Raw genomic sequence first — 22,575 nt, 5'->3', positions numbered from 1 at the left:
CTGCAGCTGAAAATGTTACAATTGGCAAATTCCACTTCTTTATTTGCCACAAGATAATAAACCACAGACCTTTTCATACAATACATGTTTTCATTCCTTTTAACAGTGTGTAATCGGTTAGTTTCTCATGGATCCTTGGCTTTACAAAATTCCCCAAAGCCTTAAACAAAACTGGACTAAAATTTATTTGGCACCGTGATTGGGAACACAGTGAAATACCCGAAGGAGGCTTCTACGTGTTTAATGGAAAGAGGTCTCTGTGGCCTGTTTTAAACAAATTTTAAGGAAATGACTAAAATGAACATAATTTTTACCAAAACTGATCGTTTTACAATGTGAACTAGTCTGTATCTAAACTAGATATAAACTGTATTTACATTATATATTTACATTAGTAAAGTAGAAAAAAGACATGATATTCCAATGTGTACACTGTGTGATAATGTGTAAAAACCATATACAATGGGTAATCTACTTACCTGACACATTATTAGCTTTATTGTACTAAATGTTATGGTGCCAACTGCTGAACTGTCACTTTCATAAAGTACTTGGTACCAAACTGCATTTTTCTTTACCTTTGGTACAAAAACTTCGAGAATTGTTTAAGCTCTTCACTTTTTATGGATGTACCATATTCTTTAAAATGGTTCATGACTCTTAGGGTAAGTTCACACGTGATTTTTTTGGACCAGAATTTGACGCGGAGGCCGCCTCGGATTCCTGTCCAAAAAATGGCTAGCCATGACTAGATCCCAGTGCAGTGCACCAGCAGCCAATTGCGGCATTCTGCTCCGGATTAGGCACAAATCAATGGGCCTAGTCGGGAGGGAGGTGTCGCGAGGCGGATGTCCACGGCTGAAACTGCCTGAAGAAAGGGTAGCTCGCTTCTTCAGGAAATGACCGGTTCCCATTGATTTAAATGGGAGGTGGTTTTTTGAGCTGGGTCCTGATGCGGATTCCGCATCAAATCTGTCCCAAAAAACCCTGTGTGAACCTGGCTTTAGAGTATACAAGTTATGCTCTTGTATAAAGAGACAGAAGTCTTTTCTTTTTGTATGCAATAAGGTGCACTAGACGGTCACTATATTACAGACAGCTGTCGTACTGGAGCTTTCATACATTGAAATGAAGCAGCAGTGCTTGCTATGTGCAGTTTTTCTTTATAGTACATATATTGATAAATTTGGTCTAAACTTTATCATCTGGGATGTCACGCTTAGTTTTCTTGTCACCTTTCAAATCTGACAAGTGAAGAGAAAATTAATTAGAGAGGTTTTCCAGCATTATTAATGATGACTAGGGCCCTGGCTGATCAGCTGCTTGAAGAGGTTGCAGCATTTGCGTGAGCACTGCAGCCTCTTCAGTACTAACTATGCACAGTGCCATTTGATATCACAACTCATTCCATTCACTTGAATGGGATTGATGTGTGATCAGACCATGCGACCGATGAACGAGACATCGCATTGGACTCCCGCAAATATTAAATTAATGATCCACCCTAAGGATATTTCATAACTTGAAAAGTCCTTCAACGCCCCTTGCCGCTAAGGCACCACGCAAGCGAGCCACAGCCAAAAATGCTGCAGGAAAAACAGAGGCAGAAACACACCACGTTTTTTCCTCTCTTGACTTTCTGCTTTAATTAAACCTATAGGGAAAAGGCCACCATTTCCATAGGTATAATTGACAAGCTGCAATATACAAAAACACAATGGTTTTTGAAATCGCAGCATGTCCGCTATTTTTCTACAATGTGTTGATGGGATTAGCCAGAATTACATCCAATTGACAGCTACTGTAAAATACTGCGAGTTTTGCTGTGGGGATTATATCCCCATATAATAGCTCCTTATGTCTCCATACAGTTCAGTGCTCATTTATTCTCCCATATAATGGTCTCTTATGTCCCTATAAAATAGAGTGCACCTTTATTCCTCCATATTATATCGCCCTATGTCCCCAAATAGTATAGTACAGTACCCCATTATGTCTTACTCGCTCCCCTGCTTTACCCTTGCACAAAGCTACATAATTTAGGCAGTCAGACAGGGAGCAGAGGTAGTAATTGCTACTGAGCCCTGGAGTCATAGGAGACCCAAAGTCATCTCTACAACATAAGAATACACTGGTATTATAGATAGTACATAGTAAGTGGGGGTCCCATTACATGATTTGCTTTGAGACCCAGAAGCTTCAAGTTACGTCTCTGAACTCAGATGAACTATGACTATGACAATGTGTTTCCTTCTGTTCAGATGAAGAAATCCTATTGATAAAAATGTCCCTCGGATCTAACGTTTCTAACCACAATTTTAAACACCTAATTTAGTTCTCTGTACCACAATTTGAGATTTTGTCTTATTTTCATTTTTTGCTATACTATAGTCATTAATAATTGCCACTTGGGCATATTACTCATATGACATCCCATTTTTATGTTGCCTCACATAAAGGTTTTCAATTATTTAATAGGAAAATTGTTCTGCTTGTGATTCTAGCTTTCAATATGTCATCACTTCAACATTCAATGGCAATATAGCTATATATTAGACTGTGTTATGACTAAACCAATGGGTTTACAATACTGTTCTATATGGCTGAGCTGATTTTGCTACAGTAAGTCATTTCTGCAAGACAGTATTTTCTCTAGAAGTCGCCTCTGTGGGTTACTTTTTGTATGATTTTGTGGGGCTTGATCATGTATATTATGTTCAATGTTTGTTGAGGGAAATATTATTTGCAACAAATGAATTAGAATGTTTCATGATGTAGATTAATTTACACTTATCTACAGGAGTGAGCACGCAATTTTTTTTTTTATAAATGTGTATTAAGACTAGCCAAGTAGCAAGCTACCTCCAGTCTGTACACCGCTGACATGTGTGGCCAATGGCTGTAATTTCTGGTCAAATTGGTTTAAAGTATTTTCCACAGATGCATTGATAGATATGTGTTAAATTGATCATTTATAGTAATTTATGTTCTTGATTTGTAAGGATGACCTTCATTCTGTTAATGCTATAACATAACAAAAAGGGATTTTTATAACTATGAGTACAGTACATCAGTACATAACCATGAAACCAAATTCGGAATTCTGAAATTATTGATCATTTTTCTAAATTGCTCCATCTTTCTTCCAACAAGGGTGAAGCTGGCCCAACAGGTGCACGTGGTCCTGAAGGACCTCAAGGTCCAAGAGGTGAAACTGGTTCCCAAGGTCCTGCTGGATCACAAGGTCTTCCGGTATGTTTGTTTATATATGAATCCAATTATAAGGATATCAGAAATGTATTGCAAGGAAGAAATCACTGCAAATTAAATTTTGCTTCCTTACTTTCGTCAATGGATTTCTTTTTATATACAGTCCCTGCTGTTACATAGAGATTGTTGAGGGTCCATTCGGTTTCGGTGCAGTTTTTGAAAGCAATATGCTTTTAAGAATCAAAAAATCTTAATTTCACACTTACAAATATATAAGCATACAACCAAATATCTTTGCATCTCCTTTGACAATAGTTTTTTTTTTTTTAAAGCTCTTATGTAAGAATATATAAATGATAGTAACAATGAAACACTATTATGTAGTTTATCTTTAGATAATGTTATTAATGAACTTCTTTTTCAATGTTACCTTGTGTTCTTAGGGTACTCCTGGAACTGATGGAACTGGAGGAGCTAAAGGACCAACTGTAAGTGAATTATCACCCACAATGAATACATTTTTAAACAAATCTACATTTTATAATGCACATCAATTTCTTTCTTCCAGGGAGCTCCCGGTATTGCAGGTCCACCTGGACTTATCGGACCACCTGGGTCTCCTGGACCTCAAGGAAGTACTGGGGTACCTGGTATCAGAGGCTCAGTGGTAAATATGATATGTTATTGTAATGTAGATTCATTAAATAATACAGACAAATACAACCCAGGCCTGCTTGAATTTTGGAACCAGCCATGCTAATGATTAATTATCTTAAATTAGAAACAAGTCTGAAAATATATTTATATGATATATAGTAAAGTTGGACAAAATCATCCCAGCTCTAGGTGTAGGTGTAAGAATAATTGTAGACATTAACTATTTTTGTATATCTGTTATTAAAATTCCTTCTCTGATACACTGATACTGTAGAAAACATGTCCAAGAAGCCAAAATTCTTTTGCTCTTTCTTTGACATTGTATTTGATTAATAAATATAAAATCCTGTACTTAAAATCTCACATAGATGTACAGAATATTATATTATATTTATAAAATGACACACCATGTACGCTCACCAAGATTTGGAAACACATTCTGGGATCTGTTTTATTATTTATTCTTCCTTCATGGAGGTCCTTACTGGCCACTAAGCTTTCTCAGTAAGACCTTATACCTTTAGCCAGAGACAAAGTGTGTCTATCGTCCAGCTGTTTTTCTTGGTCTGTGTGATCCTTTTTGCTGGATTTCAGTATGATCTTTGCCTATATACTGTTTATGATATCTGTTGCACTTAACAGCCCTTGAGATGTTGCAGATGTCACAAAAGGGGATGTTCTGAATCTGAATCTAGTTAGAACCATCAACTCTGACATTTGCAAGTTTTCTCAGAGATCAAATGGAACTGTATGCTTGAACTGTATGCAGAGTGTTCACTTAGCAGTGTGTATACAGAGATAGGACTTGTTTATGACAGCCCTATGCAGCCTTACGCACTATCCTCCAAGCTTTTATAGTATCGCAGAATAAAGTTTTGTTTGTAGGTGATTTCTAAAATATTTGTAATGCTGTATTCATATAGGCAATATTCAAACACATATATGTCCAATAAACCACTGAAATATTGTTTTTGTTACCTAAAGGGTGATCCAGGTGTCCCTGGATTCAAAGGAGAAGCTGGACCCAAAGGAGAACCTGTAAGTATATGCAGAATTTTGAAAACGTATTATCTGATTTTATATGTGTAAATTGTATATGAAGGTAACTGGAAAGAAAGTGTCTATTTAACAAGCAACAATCAAATAATAATTCATTAAAGTTAACTAAAGATACATTTTTTTTTAAAAACAGGGTCCACATGGTCCACAAGGTGCAACCGGTCCACAAGGAGAAGAGGGTAAAAGAGGCCCTCGTGGAGACCCTGGATCAATAGGTCCTCAAGGACCAGTTGGAGAAAGGGTAAAATAATTGTTCTGCAAAATAGAATTAATGATAAAACTTAAAAGGGTTTCCCATTACAGACATTAATAGTATATTGGCTGGCTATGTAGTCATATGACTTTTTTACTGATACAATAATATAGAAAAAAAATACATGAAAATGATTTCTAAATGGAGAATATATTACATGCTTTATTCACCTCTTAAAGCTATGCAGTAAGTGAACTAAACTCATAATATATTGTTATTTGCTATGAATGAATAACTATTGTAAATTGTAAGGCTTGTGAATGAATACAAATCTAAATTACAGTGCCATTATACATGTACTTTTATATAGATTATATAGTATATAGATGTACTTTTATATATATTATGTAGTATATAGATGCACTTTTATATAGATTATATAGTATATAGATGTACTTTTATATAGATTATATAGTATATAGATGCACTTTTAATTAGATTATATAATATATAGATGTACTTTTCTTTAGCAGGTGTTAGCAGGATTAGTACAACATGGCTAGATTAGTTTTGCATCTTTCCACGATACTGTAGGTTTACATAATTATTACTAGCATTTACCATTTTTATCTTTAGGGTGCCCCAGGTAATCGTGGGTTTCCTGGATCAGATGGACTGCCTGGACCTAAGGTAATCATAACAGTTCTTATCATTACCATACCTAATGTCATCATAGATATAACATGCCTGGAGCGTTAAGGCCCCTCCTATGAAAATAAAGACTGTGTCACAGATTTACTAAAAGTTACACAGTGTGTACTTAGACAAGAAGTCTGAAATAGCTCCAGCTTTACCACAGTGACTGATGCTGGATGTAAAATCTGGTGTGTCTTCAGATTGTCTAATCTAAATTCATATCACTTTTTATTTTGCTTACTTTGAGCCATCATTTTATGACACAACTTTGGCATATATATAGCACATCTTGGGAGATTTTGCCAGATTTATTGCATTCCCCCTTTTTTTGAACAAGTCGGAAACCTTTTTGCTCAAACTAGATGTACCAAGCTGCGCCTAAGTTGTGTAAAGATGCAGCACATGTATGCCATTGTGCCGAAATATAATGATGTACATTGGTTGCACAGTAGATCCATAATATAACCTTATAACACTGTTATATATTATTGTTTACATACCAAGAAAATAATAACATAAAAATACAGGGGCATATTTATATTATGCCTTGTACACTAGGTTTTTGACGTACGAAAAGTTGCCATTTTTTTTGCACATATTGGGTTTTCTATGAAAAATAGCATCTGTTTCTTTTTTTGCACTGCAATCTCTAAATTCCTAAAAAAGACCATGGTAAGGGTGTGCAGGGGGCAGGATCATTTTCTCTAGCAGATTTTTGTCATTTGCACTACAAATCTGGCATAAATCATGATGAAAAGCTATTCCAGCTATGATCTGATGTAAATTTCCCTTCAGGTGCATGCACTGGCAGAGAGTGTGTCTCATTTATGAGTAGGTCTGTGCCTCGTCATATATGAGGTTCACCCTCTACCCACAGTGGGGGTTATGAACACTATCAGTGTTTACAAGTTTTCCCCCATTACCTTTAGACATATTTAATAGAATTGTTATGTTTTTGTGTTGTTCAAGAGCTTGTTGTATAAAGTGAATATTTTTTCCATTGAAGTTACTTCTATATACTAAAACATTAACTAAAACTTTTGCAGGGTGCTCAAGGAGAACGAGGAGTAGCAGGAGTTTCGGGCCCTAAAGGAGCAACTGGGGACCCTGGTCGTCTTGGAGAACCTGGTCTTCCTGGTGCTAGAGTAAGTAACAAACTGCATTACGTATATAGTAGTTGCTTTATTTATTTATTTTTAATGTAGTTTGTGAGCCCCACATAGAGCTCACAATGTACATTTTTCCCTATCAGTATGTCTTTTTTTTTTTTTGGAATATGGGATGGAAATCCATGCAAACACAGGGAGAACATACAAACTCCTTGCAGATGGTTTTTTGCCCTTGGCGGGATTTGAACACCAGGACTCCAGCGCTGCAAGGCTGCAGTGCTAACCACTGAGCCACCGTGTGGCCCCATAGTAGTTGCTTTAGTAGGTTCTGATTTACATTTATATTAAGACAGATGGAGAGATTCTCTAGTCAAAATGCTCAAAAATGCTGGCACAATTTGTGCAAACAAAATGGTGGACATGCCTTACCCTACACACTAAAAGGTAGTCTGTCAGCAGGAAAATCAGTATGACAGTACCTTGTAGAGTCTCTTTGACACTTTCCAAAGATACTTTTCTTATCAGCTCCATTTTCATGAAAAAAAATCAGCATTTTATTCTTATGCAAATTAGCTGAAAAGGTCTTTAGGGGCTGTGTCCTCTCCTATCAGGGCTTCAATATCTGCTCTAGATAATCACACCCTAACTGCCACCCAGTGTCACCCTCCATTGCTTGGGTGGCATCTTCCACTTTGTCACCCTTTGTTTGCAGTTAGGTATGGTTATCTAGAGTGGAGGGTGAAGCCCTGGCAGGAGAAGAAGCACCTCTAAAGCCCCTTTAAGTTAATTTGCATAAGAATAAAATATTGATTTTCATGAAAATGGAGCTGCAGTGCAAAATAACAGACATCTTTGGAAACTGTAAAAGCTGTTCTTCAAGGTGCTGTCATCAGTTTGCTAATTATTTTCCTGTTGTCAGGATCCCTTTAACGTGTTTTACATATTTTTAGAGCCTCATTTGACAAAAGGATTGGCTGAGAAGTAAGGATTACAAGAAAGGGAGTATGGCTTAAGATGCACCAATGTGTAAAAAATACATTTTGCTGAAAATTTTAATAGGATGTTTAATTTTAATGATCAGCCAACATCAGCCAATGTAATAAATGTTTGGCATTTATAGATTGTTTAGTCGTAATTTACAAGTGTTAGCATCAATATGTTGAGCTTTATTGATATGATTTGCTTAAACATTGTAGGGCACAATATATTCTAATTGTCTAGTGGCACAGAGTAGTATTGCATTACATGCTGTTGCTACCCAGTAGGCCCAGGAGTGCACCTGCCTTTTTCGCCGCCCTAGGCGGATGACAGAAAGCCGCCCCCCCCCCCCTGGGAGGAGGGAAAGGGGCAGAGCAGAGGGGGTGGGGCAGAGTGAATGGGGAGGGGCAGAGCGGTGTTAGCAGACAGAGAGCAGGTACGGAGAGGACCTGCTCTCTGCCTGAGCATGAGGGGAGGCCGCTGGAGCAGCGCTGTAGGACAGCTTGTCCTGGATTGGCTTAGGTAAGCAAAAATGCCGCCCTCCCCGGGGCCCTGGCATAGCGTCACCTGAAGCGGTCGCTTCAGGTCACCTCATGGGAGGTGCGGCGCTGAGTAGGCCACAGTAAATTAACACTAGGAAAGTGGTTTGTGCGATTTTCATCTTTAAGCAGGTTTACACTTTGATCACTCAACAGTGAGCTGTTATTACCATTAAGTACTTGAGTCCCTCTTAGTCTGACTCCAGAAAGATGAATATGGAAGGGGTATCTGAAGTAGACAACTAGTTGGCCACAATGGTAAACTCAGAGAATGCTCATTCGCATAAAAGTATCTTGCACAAACTGCATTAAATTATCCTCTAGCTATTTGTTATACTACTAAATATACAATTTCTTTAAAATCTCCCTCAAAAAACAACAAAAACCCTGCCTTGACAGGAAAAAGAGGATCTAAAATCCAGTAACTACTAGGAAGAGAATCAGGCAGTTGAAAAAGCGATCCTTTTCAACTTCAATACAGAGCTCACCCCTTCACATGAACAAAATGTGAATATTAATCATTTATTTTACTTTTATTGCAGGGTCTGACTGGAAATCCCGGAGTCCAAGGTCCAGAAGGCAAACCAGGACCACTGGTAAATATCTAAAAAAAAAGTTTGTATATTTTAAATTATGTTTAAACTATTTATTATGAATCAAATTACAATGATGCTTTGTTGGTCAAGATTTAAAATATTTGTATTCTGTGGTATACTCTATATATGAAATATACTGTATATGTCATATATGTATCGGTACAGTTTTGACAATGTTATAGAACAACATTCTGTAAGGGGGTATTCACATGGAGGAAATTGGCGCTGATTCTGCCACGATAACTCGTTTTCAGAATCAGCGCTGAAAAAAAGTCTCTCATTGACTTCAATGGGTTCCGTCTTCCGTGCGGAACCCATATAAATCAATGGGAGGCTTTTTAACCCATTGATTTCAATGTGTTCCGCGCAGAAGATGGAGCCCATCGAAGTCAATGGGAGTCTTTTTTTCAGCAATAATTCTTCTGAGTTATCGTGGCGTTATCAGTGCCAACTTCCTCAGTGTGAATGCCCCCTAATACTGAATCAATATTTACATTTTTCCCTAAATGGGATTTGCTTTATAGATCACACATATCTTCAGTAGATTAAATATTCATTTTCAGTTTAAAGGGGTTGTCCCATCTCAAGGATCCTATCTATACAGATAACTTATGTAAATTGAAGACTTTTCCTAAATATATTGCTTTAGAAATTCTGCTTTCTTTGCCTGGTATGTGAATTTATTCCCCCCATTGTATACACTGCGTTGCTATAACCACGGACCTATAGGACAAGTGACATCACTCACTCACTGCTCTTGTTGGCAGGGCAATATGTTCAGATAATTGCAGTTATCTGATAAATCCAAGTCTGTTATCTCTCCATGTAAACACACAGATAACACTTTGTTTGTTCTGTACAGGAATCTGCAGATTATCTGACTTGGAGAAATGTTCTGTGTCCCATTCAGCAGGAGGGAGGGGGAGGGAGAGAAATACAGGAAGTGGGAAGCAGACAATGCATACAGCCTGGCTGAAAGGCTGAGATGGGAAAACACCTTTAATTATACTAATAGAAATACATCCATGCTTCTGCATTGTTTTTGTTAAATTGTTAATTCTATGTTATTATTATTATTATTTTTTTAATGTAGATTGTGAGCCCCATATAGGGATCACAATGTACTTTTTTTTGTCCTATCAGTATGTTTATGTAGAAAGGGAGAACATACAAACTCCTTGCAGATGTTGTTCCTGGGCAGAGTTGAATCCAGGACTCTAGCATTGCTGCAGTGCTAACCACTGAGCCACCATGTTTCCCCCTAAGCCTATGTTTTTGTGTCTTGCAGGGAGCTCCTGGAGAAGATGGTCGCACTGGTCCACCTGGTCCAATCGGAATACGTGGTGAAACTGGAACTATGGGGCCCGCTGGACCAAAAGGCAACAGTGTATGTGCTATACCTGTCTATAAAACACAAACTCCTTACTATTCTTTTGCTTTTAGAATAATTTATACAAAACTATATATAATTAACAGGGAGACCCCGGAAAGCCTGGAGAGCAAGGAAGTGCAGGTGTACCTGGACAAAGAGTATGTTATCTGCTTTGTTACATTATTATATTTCATATATTGTTTGATGACCAAATGTATCTTTAAATAACGTTACACTCTTATTTATCTTAATCAGGGAGCTCCAGGAAAAGATGGTGAAGTTGGTCCTTCTGGTCCTGCAGGCCCACCAGTAAGTAAACAAAATAGATATTATTATTATTATTATTATTATTATTATTATTTAGTAAAGCTTAATATAATGTAATGTAAACTATAATTACATTGTTTATAAACTATTATAATTACTTAGGGCCCTGCTGGTGAAAGAGGTGAGCAAGGACCCCCTGGCCCTACCGGATTTCAGGTATATTTCATCATTCCGTTCTAAATTATGTAATAATAAACTGCACAGTTTAATTGTCATAAATTCTTTAAGAAACTAAGTGCTGAGTTTGTACATAGTTGTTTACATCCACCCCATAACATTATTATAATAATAGTAAGCCATGGCTATTTGATGATGATGAAGACTCTCTTCTATTCATGAATCCTCCCTATGTCATTACCTGCTTCAAAACTGCAACAGCTGTCTTGGAGTTCACCTGTACTGCAATGGCAGTTCAGTGCTTCCCACCTACTCTAATGAAGAGGACCCATACACAATACTTGTGGGTGATGTAAGGTTGCCTATCAAGTACTGTGCATAAGTGTCGCGATTATCACTTGGGTACGGTAGAGCTGTCAGTTTGGGTGGGTGAACCCCAGTTGAACACTATAAGAAGAGCACTGATGTGTTTAATGCACAGAAGGATATGTTTTTAGCGTGGACGAGGCATCGCTATAAAACCAAAGAAAAACATTCTAAGTGGACTAAGCCATATTTGACCTATCCCCTGTCCCACACACCTATTTTATTATTATGTCTTCTGGTTTATGCCTTAACAACTTTCAGTGATTCTGATGAAGATTAATTTAATCATTACCTTTACACAACATTGTACGGCTTCTTTAACAAATCTTTGCACAGTTTTAAGAAACCATAAAAGCAATATGATCAATTATTATATAATGAGGATTTCTCTGTTTATAGGGTTTACCAGGTCCACCTGGGCCTCCTGGGGAAACAGGAAAGCCAGGAGATGAAGTAAGTAATTTCTTGTGCATGACACATTTCAATGATGTAAGTAACTGTAGAGATGCTTATACATTTTATATCTTACACAGGGAGTACCAGGAGATTCTGGAGCTGCAGGTCCACTCGGTCCAAGGGTAAGGATTATATTTATAGGTAAATACTTGATATAGCAGGTAAATTATACTATTTGTTGTGGCTAACAGCTTTTGTTTTCTTTTTATAGGGAGAACGTGGTAATCCTGGTGAAAGAGGAGAACCCGGAGCTTCTGGACTACCCGGTGAAAAGGGAATGGCAGGTGGTCATGGACCCGATGGACCAAAGGTAAGTTAGGGTTATTTCACTGGATTCAGGAGAAATGAAGGGAAACATGAACTATTTCAGTAATGATGAGCTTTTGCATCCTTTACTTGAGTATCATGACATTTTATGTATTATTGACGTAAAATTCTGTCAACAGGAAATTGGTTATAAGTCACTGATTCTTGTAGAGGTGATTCTACAGTTTCCAAATAATACTGTTATTAAGCCTTGGAGCCCCACATTCATGTAAATGGACATTTTTCATGTGAAAATGAGGGGGAACGTGCTTTGGGGCTTTGCCTGGGCTTTGGACTCAGCTCTAGATTCCCAGGCAAAGCAATGGAAATCTGCATGAAAATGGGACTCCAAAGCTGAATAGCAGAGACATATTTGTAGAAAACACTTTCAGAAGGTACTGTGATAAGGTTTATAACCAATTTACTGCTGAAAGATTCCCTTTAAATCATAGAACTACATTCCAAAAACCTTACATACATATTTATTTGAATAAAACTTCATTTAATATACAGTAGTATACATTATCTTCTTCTGCAATGGAGCTTTTGTTACATGCACTTCACATTTTCACTACTATTTTATATTTTCTTTCTGTTCCTGCTCATTTTTCACATTTCTTAAATATATGATTATAACCATAGGGAAGTCCTGGTCCAACTGGCACCCCTGGTGATGTAGGACCTCCTGGTCTCCAAGGTATGCCTGGAGAAAGAGGCATTGCTGGAACACCTGGTCCAAAAGGTGATAGGGTAAGTCATAAATCATGTTTTACATCTTAAATTAAATATAATGTAACAATATAATGTAATATATAATGTAATACAATGCAATTTTTTTTCTTTTTTAATTCAGGGAGGTATGGGTGAAAAAGGCTCTGAAGGAACCCCTGGTAATGATGGTGCAAGAGTAAGTACAAGTGCTATTATCTTATATCATCTATTGGATGGACATAAGTATCATAATAATAGTAATAATAATACATTTTATATATAAAGCGCAACATATTTAAACTTTATTTAGACATAGCGCTAACAAAATTACTCATTACAGATTAATATAATAATCATCAATTCAATCAGTAGAACTGATGGCTATTTTGTGAAAGCTTACTATATAGGAAGAAGTGGGAGAAACACAAGAGGAATTGTGTGTGCAATGCTCCAGCCATCTGCTGGATAACACAAATACAGCTGCATTAGCTGGTCACCAGCCGCTATCTGCATTGAGATACAGGGTCACTGCTAGATCAGGGTGACAGGATATGAGGAATAATGTAGAAGGGAGGGTTAATGCAAAAGTGTCAAAATAGGGAGGATAAGACATCCTTAAAAGATATGTTTTAGGACGTTTGAAACTGTAGAAGTTTCTGTAGAAGGAACAGCATTCCCAAGGTCAGTTTCTACTCACTATCCATATTGAGACATAGAAGTCCATTTGACATAGAAAAGTATAATCAAGCAAATAATAGGTTACGCTGGGTTCACACCTGCGTCTGGGGTCTCCGTTCTGTGGTTTCCGTCTTCTGCATGCCAGAAGACAGAAACCACAGACCGGGTCCGGCCGTGCGCGGCGGTGAGCGTTTTGCGCTCTCCGCCGCGAAACCAGATTTTTTTATCCGGACACAGAGTACTGCATGTCCGACTCTGTGTCCGGATTATAAAACCCGGTTTCGCGGCGGAGAGCGCAAAACGCTCACTGCCGCGCACGGCCGGACAGCTTTCTCGCCCATTCAAATGAATGGGTGAGAAAGTCTCCTGCAGGCTTCCGTCTCCTGCTCTGTTTTATGCAGGAAACGGAAACCTGCAATAAGGACCGACGACGCAGATGTGAACGAGCCCTTAGTCACATGAGCGGGGGGGGGGGGCAACTTTATTAACCACATTATGGTTGTGTTACATTTACACTTTAGAGGGATTGTGACAATAATGACACTGTATTCCATTATCTATAGGGTAGAGGATTATCAGTTTACTGATACTATAGCAGTCCTTTAATTTCTATTGGTTTGCTGAAAATCACCATCCCAATAGTCCCGTAGAAGTTTATGGAGCGCTTCAACCTATGAATTATAAAACTGCCCATATAAAATACCTGGAATTAAAGAGGTTGTCGCATGAATACACAAGAGATATCATAGAGTGGCTTACTTTTTGGTAGACTCAAAACATTCTTATATTTGTAATGGGGATCATATTGTGGAACCAACTAACCAGTCTGATTGTGGGCAACTCCTAAGAGCTCTGTCTAAGTAGCCTTGAGGTATTTCCCTTTAACAACCATACAGGGATCTGGATATTGTAATGGGATCCTGCCCAAAGACCAGAGAGTTGCTGGTGCATAGCACAAAGGATCAGGCAAGAGAGTAGTCTAAGACAGGTCGTGTACATGGGCAGGCAGATACCTTTCACAGTTGTAGATAGGCTAAAGGTCAGGGCATGTAGCACAGGTTCAGTAGTTATAGGCAAGCCAAAGTCTGTAACAGGAGTCAAGCAGATCAGTACAAGTATACAAACTGTTACTATGCGGCACAAACCAGCAGAAACCTTCACAGGAACAAACTAAACTGTGAGCCCATTTTGCTCAAGCATCTGGTGTACATTGGGTTAACTTTAAATAGGTTTTTGGTGACAGGGATTTCCAGGAAGAATAACATTTATGTACCCATTAAGTAATGGAGAGGTCAGGTCCAGCATTAGCAGCAAGAAGTCCATAGCATAGCATGGAGAAACACAAACTGCACAGCGAGAAGCAAATGTTACCAGGTAATAGCCCCTGCCGACTGTCTCCTGGCCTATTCCTCCCCAGACTTCAGACACAAGATGACTAGCTGGTGATCCTAGAGGCTGCATTTTGCAAATGATTTTATATGACAAGATAACATGTTCATTGCCGTAGAGCCCTGCATCACCATGTATTTTATATGTAACACTAGGTTCATACTAGCATTCAGCTTTCTGTTCGTCGGGTCCATGGGGACTCAAAAAATGAAAAGCTAACCCACTTAAAAAGTGGTTAACCGTGGAAACCCGCAGACCCCATAGACTATAATGGGGTACACTGGGTTTCCGCCTGTAAAAGGTGGAAAACGTGGGGAGAAGTCCTGCTTCACATTTTTTAAGTGGATTCAGGGACAGAAACGGAACGGAACGCTGGTGTGAATCCAGCCTAATATATTAACATATAAACAATTTTCTTTATTGCTTTTGCAATGTTTTGTTCTAATAATGCCCACGGTCAACATATGTTTTGCATCAGTTTGTACTATATTTTAACTGTGCGCTAAAAAACACATACACATTTTTTTTTTCTTGACCAAACGTCAGTGAAACAGATCCAGTAGCCAAATATAGGATATTAAAAATGGATCTATAGATGTGTATTGGGCCCATCAGACGTAAAAAAACAAGACATATAACAGTTTAGTAAGATTTTACATACAATGATTTTTTTTCATTTATGCTTTGTGTGTATTTGTACATGATATTGGTAGGGCCATGCTTTCCTATATTTTATAATCACAATTCATTGAAATAGGAATAGAATTGCACTGTTGTCAATGCTCCAGATGGAAGAACATTTGTATTGCGTATTCCCAAATCACAGTCAAGTTTTCTCTAACCTGTATGGCATTTTCATTTCTCCTAACCAAATGGGTTAAATTGTTGTCGCCTTTTAGGCTACAACTGTGTCCGCAAATACAATATCTTGAGTTTCTTTAATACTACATTTCACTCATTATAAATATTTCTTCTAGGGTCTTCCAGGACCTATTGGCCCAGCTGGTTCAGCAGGTCCAGCTGGTGAAAAGGTAAATATAAGATTTCATAATTTCAGGCTATCAGTTTTCTACAGCAGATATGACACATTACATATTTTTCTAGGGTGAACCAGGACCAAGAGGTGTAATGGGACCAGTTGGATCACGTGGAACTCCTGTGAGTAATATAATCCAAGTACTTTTTTAATGATAGCTAATGGCATTAGTATGGCCCAAGGTCAATTGTTTTTGGTTGTCTAACGGGTGATTATTATATGAAATTGTTCCCCACTTGATCAGACTAATATTTCTTAATTCTATTTACACACATTCTTATTCAAATTCTTTGATGTTACATAGTAAGCACAAACATAAGGTAAAGATGCTTAGTAGTGCTATGTTAAGTATGATATTTCTTATTTCAGGGTTCTCGAGGTGAAAATGGACCCACAGGTCCTGTTGGCTTTGCTGGACCACCGGTACGTAGTTTTTATGCTATTGTCTTCAATGCTGTAATATTTTTAAGCTATAATGTTTATTTGATGCTTCAGTTTAAAATAGAAAACGTTGACAGCTGCCATTGAGTAAAAAAAAACAAAAAAAAACAGCATGTTATCAGTTTCATAAGTAAAATAAAACAAAAAATGTAGTACAATGCTATTTATATAGTACTAATATGAAGTCCAACGTAAAGAGATGTTGCAGTTTGAGGTAGCAAAATTAACTTTCTTGTTTTAGTCGAGGCCCACGTTGCGAAAACCTAAGTGCCCTATGTTTTACATTACCTGCTAATTCCATCCACATATTGCATAAAAAAGTCTGCAGCAGAAAAGATGCATTTTTGAAAATCGCAGCATGTCAAGGCTCATTCACATCTGCGCCTGTACTCTGTTCTGCAGGTTTCCGTTTCCTGCGCAAAACAGGGGCAGGAGACGGAAACCTGCTAGCATGTTTCAAGCCCATTCATTTGAATGGGCTTGAAAAGTCTCTGGCCGGACACAGTCACACTTACAGTACTCTGTGTCTGGTTTAAAAAAAACGGTTTCGCCGCGGAGAGCATAAAACGCTCACCGGCGCTCACGGCTGGACTCAGCATGCATGCAGAAGACGGAAACCTGAAAACGGAGTTCAGGCGCTAGTGTGAACCCAGCGTTAATTATACCTACATAAATGTGGGCATTTTCCAATAGGTATAATAGGGGCAGAACGTCCACTGAGGAAAACTCTGCCAACTTTCTGTGAAAAACTTTGTGGGAATCAAAACACAATGCATTTCATCCCGCGGTCTTTTCTGCAAAACAATACAAATCTCCAAAGGTTAACATAGAACCAATAGAAAAGAGAAGATGCTCATGTCTAGATACAATTCAAAATGTGTGATGGAAGCCTTACAAGCTATAGGCCTTCATACTGTTATCACTAACCACTGTGTTTATATATTCATTAAGAGACTCAATCACAGAATGCAATAAGGGTAAGTTCACATGGCAGAAACCTTTTCCACCCTGTGACTTTTCGGGGTGGCTAGCCACAACGGGATGCTGATACAGTGCATCGGCATCCCGTTGCTGCATCCCGCTCCTAATTAGGCCTGAATGAATGGGCCTAATCAGATGTGAGTCTCAAGCCGCGGATGCCACAGCTGACTCAGCCGCGGTATCCTGGGAAAGATAGGGCATGCCACTTCTTTCTTTCGCTAGCTGGAAAAAATCGCTAGTGAAGAAAAAAAAAATTAAGGACTCCCATTGATGTGAATGGGAGACGCTTTTGCATTCAGATTTTGAGGCGGATTCTGCGTTAAAATCCCCCTGCAAAATACTCCGTGAACATACCCTAAAACTGTCATAGAGAAGAGCACTTTTATCTGCTAAAATATCTTACTCCATGGCAGAAACCTGACTGACTCTATTATAGTTAGTAGGATCTATAATGCACAGTTGGTGTCTATGATTTCCTTGCCTTACTTACATCAATGAATATAGCTCATCTGGATATAAAACATCAAAACGTTTTCATTATAGCAGTTTATAAGTATTTTTGGTACTACAGAAAAAATATTCTGAATATCATTTTGAATTAAAAATATTTTGTGTTTTTTACTTAATTTTTAGGGACCTGATGGACAACCTGGTGTAAAAGGAGAGCCTGGAGAGCCTGGTCAAAAGGGTGATGCTGGATCTCCTGGTCCACAAGGTCTTTCTGGATCTCCTGGTCCTCCTGTAAGTATTAGGGCCATATACCCCTAAAGCACTATATTTTACAATTCACATTTACTGGTATCACAAGTACTGTGATTAACCAAATGTAATTTATGCAAAATAATATCCCTTGCTGTCCATCTAATTTAATAAACATTTCTACATATAGTTTGCTATATAGATAGATTCTAAACGGCTTATCAACATCCCCATACCAAACCATTGTATTTTGTGTTGAGTGTTGCATACGCTTGATTTATAATTGTATTCGGTTCAGACCAAAGTGAATATAGGCAAGTTAAACTGAATATAACATTTAAGTTAAGGGTTAAGATTATTGGCAAATTTGAGTGAATTACGGGTGTTCTTCTTGAGCACAGTTAGACTATAGCAGCAGATGGTCAAACAATGTTCCAATGTTTAAAATACAAGAGAGCAAGGCCAAAGCATAAACCCACAAAAACTGCATCATATGTTGACTCAAGAAATACTATTAAAATCCTTCTTTATATATGTTTAAAGGATACCTCATATTATAAAAACCCCTTTCATAAATGAAATGTTGTGATATATCTATTAGAAAAGAACTATGTTTTCTTCACTTATTATGCTTATCAAAGAATTGACAAGTTCTTAATTTTAAGATTATTTTTTTTTTGTACTTGAAGTAGATTTACGGGTAACAATTTCCATATTATAAAGTAATGGATTGCTAGTATCAGTGGGGTCTGACCTCTGCAACTCTCGTGAGATATTGAGAATGAAAGTGATGCAGTAATTCAGTGCTGCATCCCCATTTACAAGTCTAGCAAACTTTTGATTTGGACCCCTCCATCCCCACATGGCATAGTGGTCCCTTTTTTGTTTCTATATGGTATAAGGCACCACTTACACACACTATAATGTCCCATAGTGGTCTCTTCACCAAGTATAATGTCCCACAGTCAGTGGCCCCTTCACAAAGTATAATGTCCCATAGCCCATGACCCCTCCACACAGTATACTGTATATCAAGAAAGTTGCTTTACATTCATTTACCATTAAACTGTTTTTTTAGGGACCTCATGGTGTGCCTGGACTAAAGGGTGGTAGAGGAACACAAGGGCCCCCTGTAAGTATTATACATAAATAGTACCTTCATATATATTGTATTACTTTTCAAATTGTTTTTGCACTAGGATATTAAACACATTCCTATTTTTTAAGGGAGCAACCGGATTCCCTGGATCTGCTGGAAGAGTTGGACCTCCTGGTTCTCCTGTAAGTAAAACCTAAAGATATTCCAAACACAATTTGCCTATATTTATAAAATTTCATGTTATTTTAGAATTTTAGTAGCACTTTTACTGTAGTAAGTTCAATGACCTTTTGTGTTATACTGTATATTGTATTCCCCTATTTTTTTAGGGAGCTGTTGGTCCTCCTGGTCCAATTGGTGAGCCAGGAAAGGAAGGTCCACCAGGTCTTCGTGGTGAGCCTGGTGCACATGGCAGAATTGGAGACAGAGGTCCTGCTGGTCCTGCTGGTAGTCCTGGTGATAAAGGAGATCCTGGAGATGATGGACAGCCAGTAAGTTTGAAAATGATTTTTTTCCCTTATTTATTGTGTTTATGAGGGTAGGGCTCGTGTGTAAACAATTGTATGTCAAACTTTGTTAATTTTTTCCGTCATTTTAGTAAAAAAAATCCCCTTGATCTGCATTGTTAGTGTCACCATTTACTAAAATGGAGTTCTAAATATTACTAGTGAGAACTAGAGATGAGCGAACAGTAAAATGTTCGAGGTTTGATATTCGTTTCGAGTAGCCCCTCAATATTCGACTACTTGAATCGAAAATCGAATCCTATTATAGTCTATGGGGGGGGGGGGATGCTCGTTTCAGGGATAGGCAACGTTCGATCAAATTATACTTACCAAGTCCACGAGTGAGGGTCGGGCTGGATCCTCCAAGCAGTCTTCTCCTTGCAGCGTCCCCGCAGCGTCTTCTGGCTCTTCATTCACTCTGCCAGGCATCGGGCCTGGGCAGAGCCGACTGCGCATGTCCGCACTACAAGCAGACATGCGCAGTCGGCTCTGCCCAGGCCCGATACCTGGCAGAGTGAATTCAGAGCTGGAAGACGCCGCGGGGAAGCTGCACTGAGAAGACTTCTAAAGGTAGGAGAAGAACCAGCGTTGATTGGCCGACTGTATAGCATTCGGCCAATCAATGCTGGTTCTGCATCGAACTTTTACATTCGAATAGTGAGTGGTACTCGATCGAGTACAAGTATTTCAAATACCGTAGTATTCGATCGAATACCTACTCGATTGAGTACTACTAGCTCATCTCTAGTGAGAACCTTATGTTTGACAAAATAGGCGCTATTTCACACATAAGCCTCTTTACTGGAGTGTTTATCACTCCAAAAATGATATAGTTTCTAGAATTGATTACCAGTGCTTTACTTTATACCAATTTAACCTATAACCAATAAAAGCAGATTAAAATAAAATAATTATGGAAATATTTATCTTGAAAATATTGCAACAGTGGTTAACACTATTCTGTTTTTTTCTTCAGGGTCCAGATGGCCCACCAGGTCCAGCTGGAACAACTGGTCAGAGGGGCATAGTTGGCATGCCTGGTCAGAGAGGAGAAAGAGGCATGCCTGGACTTCCAGGTCCAGCTGTAAGTATCATGATTTATATTACTGTATTAGAATTTGTCAAAGATTTCAGTATATGAAAAAGTATATACGGTACTTCTTCAAGAAGAAGCAAGTCTGCTATCTGATGTATACAATAAGCAATACTGCACCTTTTACATTTGATAGTTTTAACCATTTTAATGGATTATACATAATTCATTTAAAAAGATTCACAAACTGAATTTTTTGGGCTTTACCCAGCAATGGTTTCTCAAGCGACTAACCTCTGGCAGATCACCAGACCTTGATTTTATGCTCATTTTTTAAAGAAATATTAAAATCAGTAAGGCTGTCTTCTTATTAAACTTCCCAGACATATTAAAATGTCAAATATGGTGTTTGCCAAAGTAGAGGAGTAGACTGGTGCAAATAGGATTAGACTATATAGGAAAGTAAAGCAACAAGCGAGTATGGAAAATGTTACATCATAATTATCAATACAAAATAAGTAGCGATTATATAATTCATAACGTGCCATGAACATATTCATGATAAAAACTATGACAAGATCCTTTTGCCAAAAGATAAGTAATTAGTTAACATTGAATATTTTAATGTTATTTAAAACATTTCAAGTATTTTACAGCGTATAATTGTTATGTGCTTAAACTTTCAGGGATCTCCAGGAAAAATAGGTCCTACTGGATCCACTGGAGAAAAGGGTCCGTCTGGTCCTATTGGTCTTCCTGGTGCTAATGGTCCTGTTGGTGAGCCAGGTGCAGAGGTAAATATAAAAATTATGATTTCCTGTTATATATTTTATTCTATTTACTTACTGATATAGCACCAACATATTCCCCAGCGCTTTACAGATATAGTCATCACTCACTGTCTCATTTATATACACACACTAGGCTACAATGCTCAGAAGTAGGTCTCACAATGTAAATTCCCAATCAGTAGGTGTTACTCTTTGGAGTGTGAGAAGGAACCAGAGTACCCGAAGGAAACTCACGCAAACACGGTTCTATCATAGTACAATACATATCATATCTAAGCAATGGATCAACAAGTTTATAAGGCCGATTGTCATAATATATGAAATGAAAATTTTAAATGCAATATCATGAAATTTAGTTAAGTATGGATCTATTTGTGTGACTAAAACACTAATGTGAACCTTTCGTAGGGTCCACCAGGAAATGATGGAGCACCTGGACGTGATGGAGCTCTGGGAAAACGTGTACGTGTGCTTTATTTTAAGTGTATATGCAATTTTACTGTGTTTGCTGTAGCAATGATAATATATAATCTACCGTGTGTTTACTGGTATCATTTAATAGCATTAGTTTACAGTGACTTCTTAATATAAACCACAGGAAATTTTTAGGATATTTTTTAAATCAAATCTGTCATTTTCATGTACAATTTTAGGGAGATCGTGGTGATCCAGGCCCTGAGGGTCTTGCTGGATCTCAGGGTGCCCCAGGAACACCAGGACCAGTTGGTGCCCCAGGTGAAGCTGGGCCAAGAGGTGATGCAGTAAGTTTCTCACTACAGCTTTTATTATAAAGGTTAAATGTATTTATTTTTTTTACATTTTGTCATATTGTTGATATTGTGCTTGAGCTGAACCTTTTTTCTTCTTATTTCCAAGGGTTCTCGTGGACCAATGGGTCCCCCAGGAAGAGCTGGAAAACGTGGCTTGCCAGTACGTTACTTTTTTTTCTTAAATTTAATTATAAATCTATATAAATCAAAGTTAATTTTTTTACATCTCTTAAAAGGGACCACAAGGACCACAAGGTGATAAAGGAGACAATGGTGAACGTGGAGAAAGAGGACAAAAGGGACATAGAGGCTTCACTGGACTGCAAGGTCTTCCTGGTCCTCCTGTGAGTATTATTTAAAATATTACACATAAATGAACCCTAAAATATATATATTTTATTTTTTTGCTGACTTTATGTCAGGAGGTAATATATGTAGGAAACCATAAATATAATAGGCA

At 38.0% G+C, this 22,575-nt stretch overlaps 1 protein-coding gene across 2 annotated transcripts in view; it reads left to right on the top strand.

The window, feature by feature from the left end:
* COL5A2 (collagen type V alpha 2 chain) overlaps positions 1 to 22,575 on the top strand; it is a 111,467-nt gene that overhangs the window by 82,131 nt on the left and 6,761 nt on the right. For both annotated transcript variants that reach the window (XM_075285118.1, XM_075285117.1), the window contains exons 19-48: positions 3,154 to 3,252; positions 3,654 to 3,698; positions 3,779 to 3,877; positions 4,852 to 4,905; positions 5,060 to 5,167; positions 5,756 to 5,809; positions 6,862 to 6,960; positions 8,984 to 9,037; positions 10,326 to 10,424; positions 10,514 to 10,567; positions 10,665 to 10,718; positions 10,839 to 10,892; positions 11,619 to 11,672; positions 11,753 to 11,797; positions 11,887 to 11,985; positions 12,624 to 12,731; positions 12,835 to 12,888; positions 15,737 to 15,790; positions 15,864 to 15,917; positions 16,165 to 16,218; positions 17,851 to 17,958; positions 18,995 to 19,048; positions 19,144 to 19,197; positions 19,345 to 19,506; positions 20,498 to 20,605; positions 21,241 to 21,348; positions 21,754 to 21,807; positions 21,999 to 22,106; positions 22,222 to 22,275; positions 22,352 to 22,459. In XM_075285118.1, coding sequence (XP_075141219.1) covers positions 3,154 to 3,252; positions 3,654 to 3,698; positions 3,779 to 3,877; positions 4,852 to 4,905; positions 5,060 to 5,167; positions 5,756 to 5,809; positions 6,862 to 6,960; positions 8,984 to 9,037; positions 10,326 to 10,424; positions 10,514 to 10,567; positions 10,665 to 10,718; positions 10,839 to 10,892; positions 11,619 to 11,672; positions 11,753 to 11,797; positions 11,887 to 11,985; positions 12,624 to 12,731; positions 12,835 to 12,888; positions 15,737 to 15,790; positions 15,864 to 15,917; positions 16,165 to 16,218; positions 17,851 to 17,958; positions 18,995 to 19,048; positions 19,144 to 19,197; positions 19,345 to 19,506; positions 20,498 to 20,605; positions 21,241 to 21,348; positions 21,754 to 21,807; positions 21,999 to 22,106; positions 22,222 to 22,275; positions 22,352 to 22,459 — 2,313 coding nt within the window. The remainder of the gene's footprint in view (positions 1 to 3,153; positions 3,253 to 3,653; positions 3,699 to 3,778; positions 3,878 to 4,851; positions 4,906 to 5,059; positions 5,168 to 5,755; positions 5,810 to 6,861; positions 6,961 to 8,983; positions 9,038 to 10,325; positions 10,425 to 10,513; positions 10,568 to 10,664; positions 10,719 to 10,838; positions 10,893 to 11,618; positions 11,673 to 11,752; positions 11,798 to 11,886; positions 11,986 to 12,623; positions 12,732 to 12,834; positions 12,889 to 15,736; positions 15,791 to 15,863; positions 15,918 to 16,164; positions 16,219 to 17,850; positions 17,959 to 18,994; positions 19,049 to 19,143; positions 19,198 to 19,344; positions 19,507 to 20,497; positions 20,606 to 21,240; positions 21,349 to 21,753; positions 21,808 to 21,998; positions 22,107 to 22,221; positions 22,276 to 22,351; positions 22,460 to 22,575) is intronic.

Source organism: Leptodactylus fuscus, chromosome 8 (assembly GCF_031893055.1).
Source record: "Leptodactylus fuscus isolate aLepFus1 chromosome 8, aLepFus1.hap2, whole genome shotgun sequence".
Lineage (NCBI taxonomy): Eukaryota > Metazoa > Chordata > Amphibia > Anura > Leptodactylidae > Leptodactylus > Leptodactylus fuscus.
The sequence above is the reverse complement of the archived record's forward strand: the minus strand, read 5'-3'. Positions and strand labels throughout refer to the sequence as shown.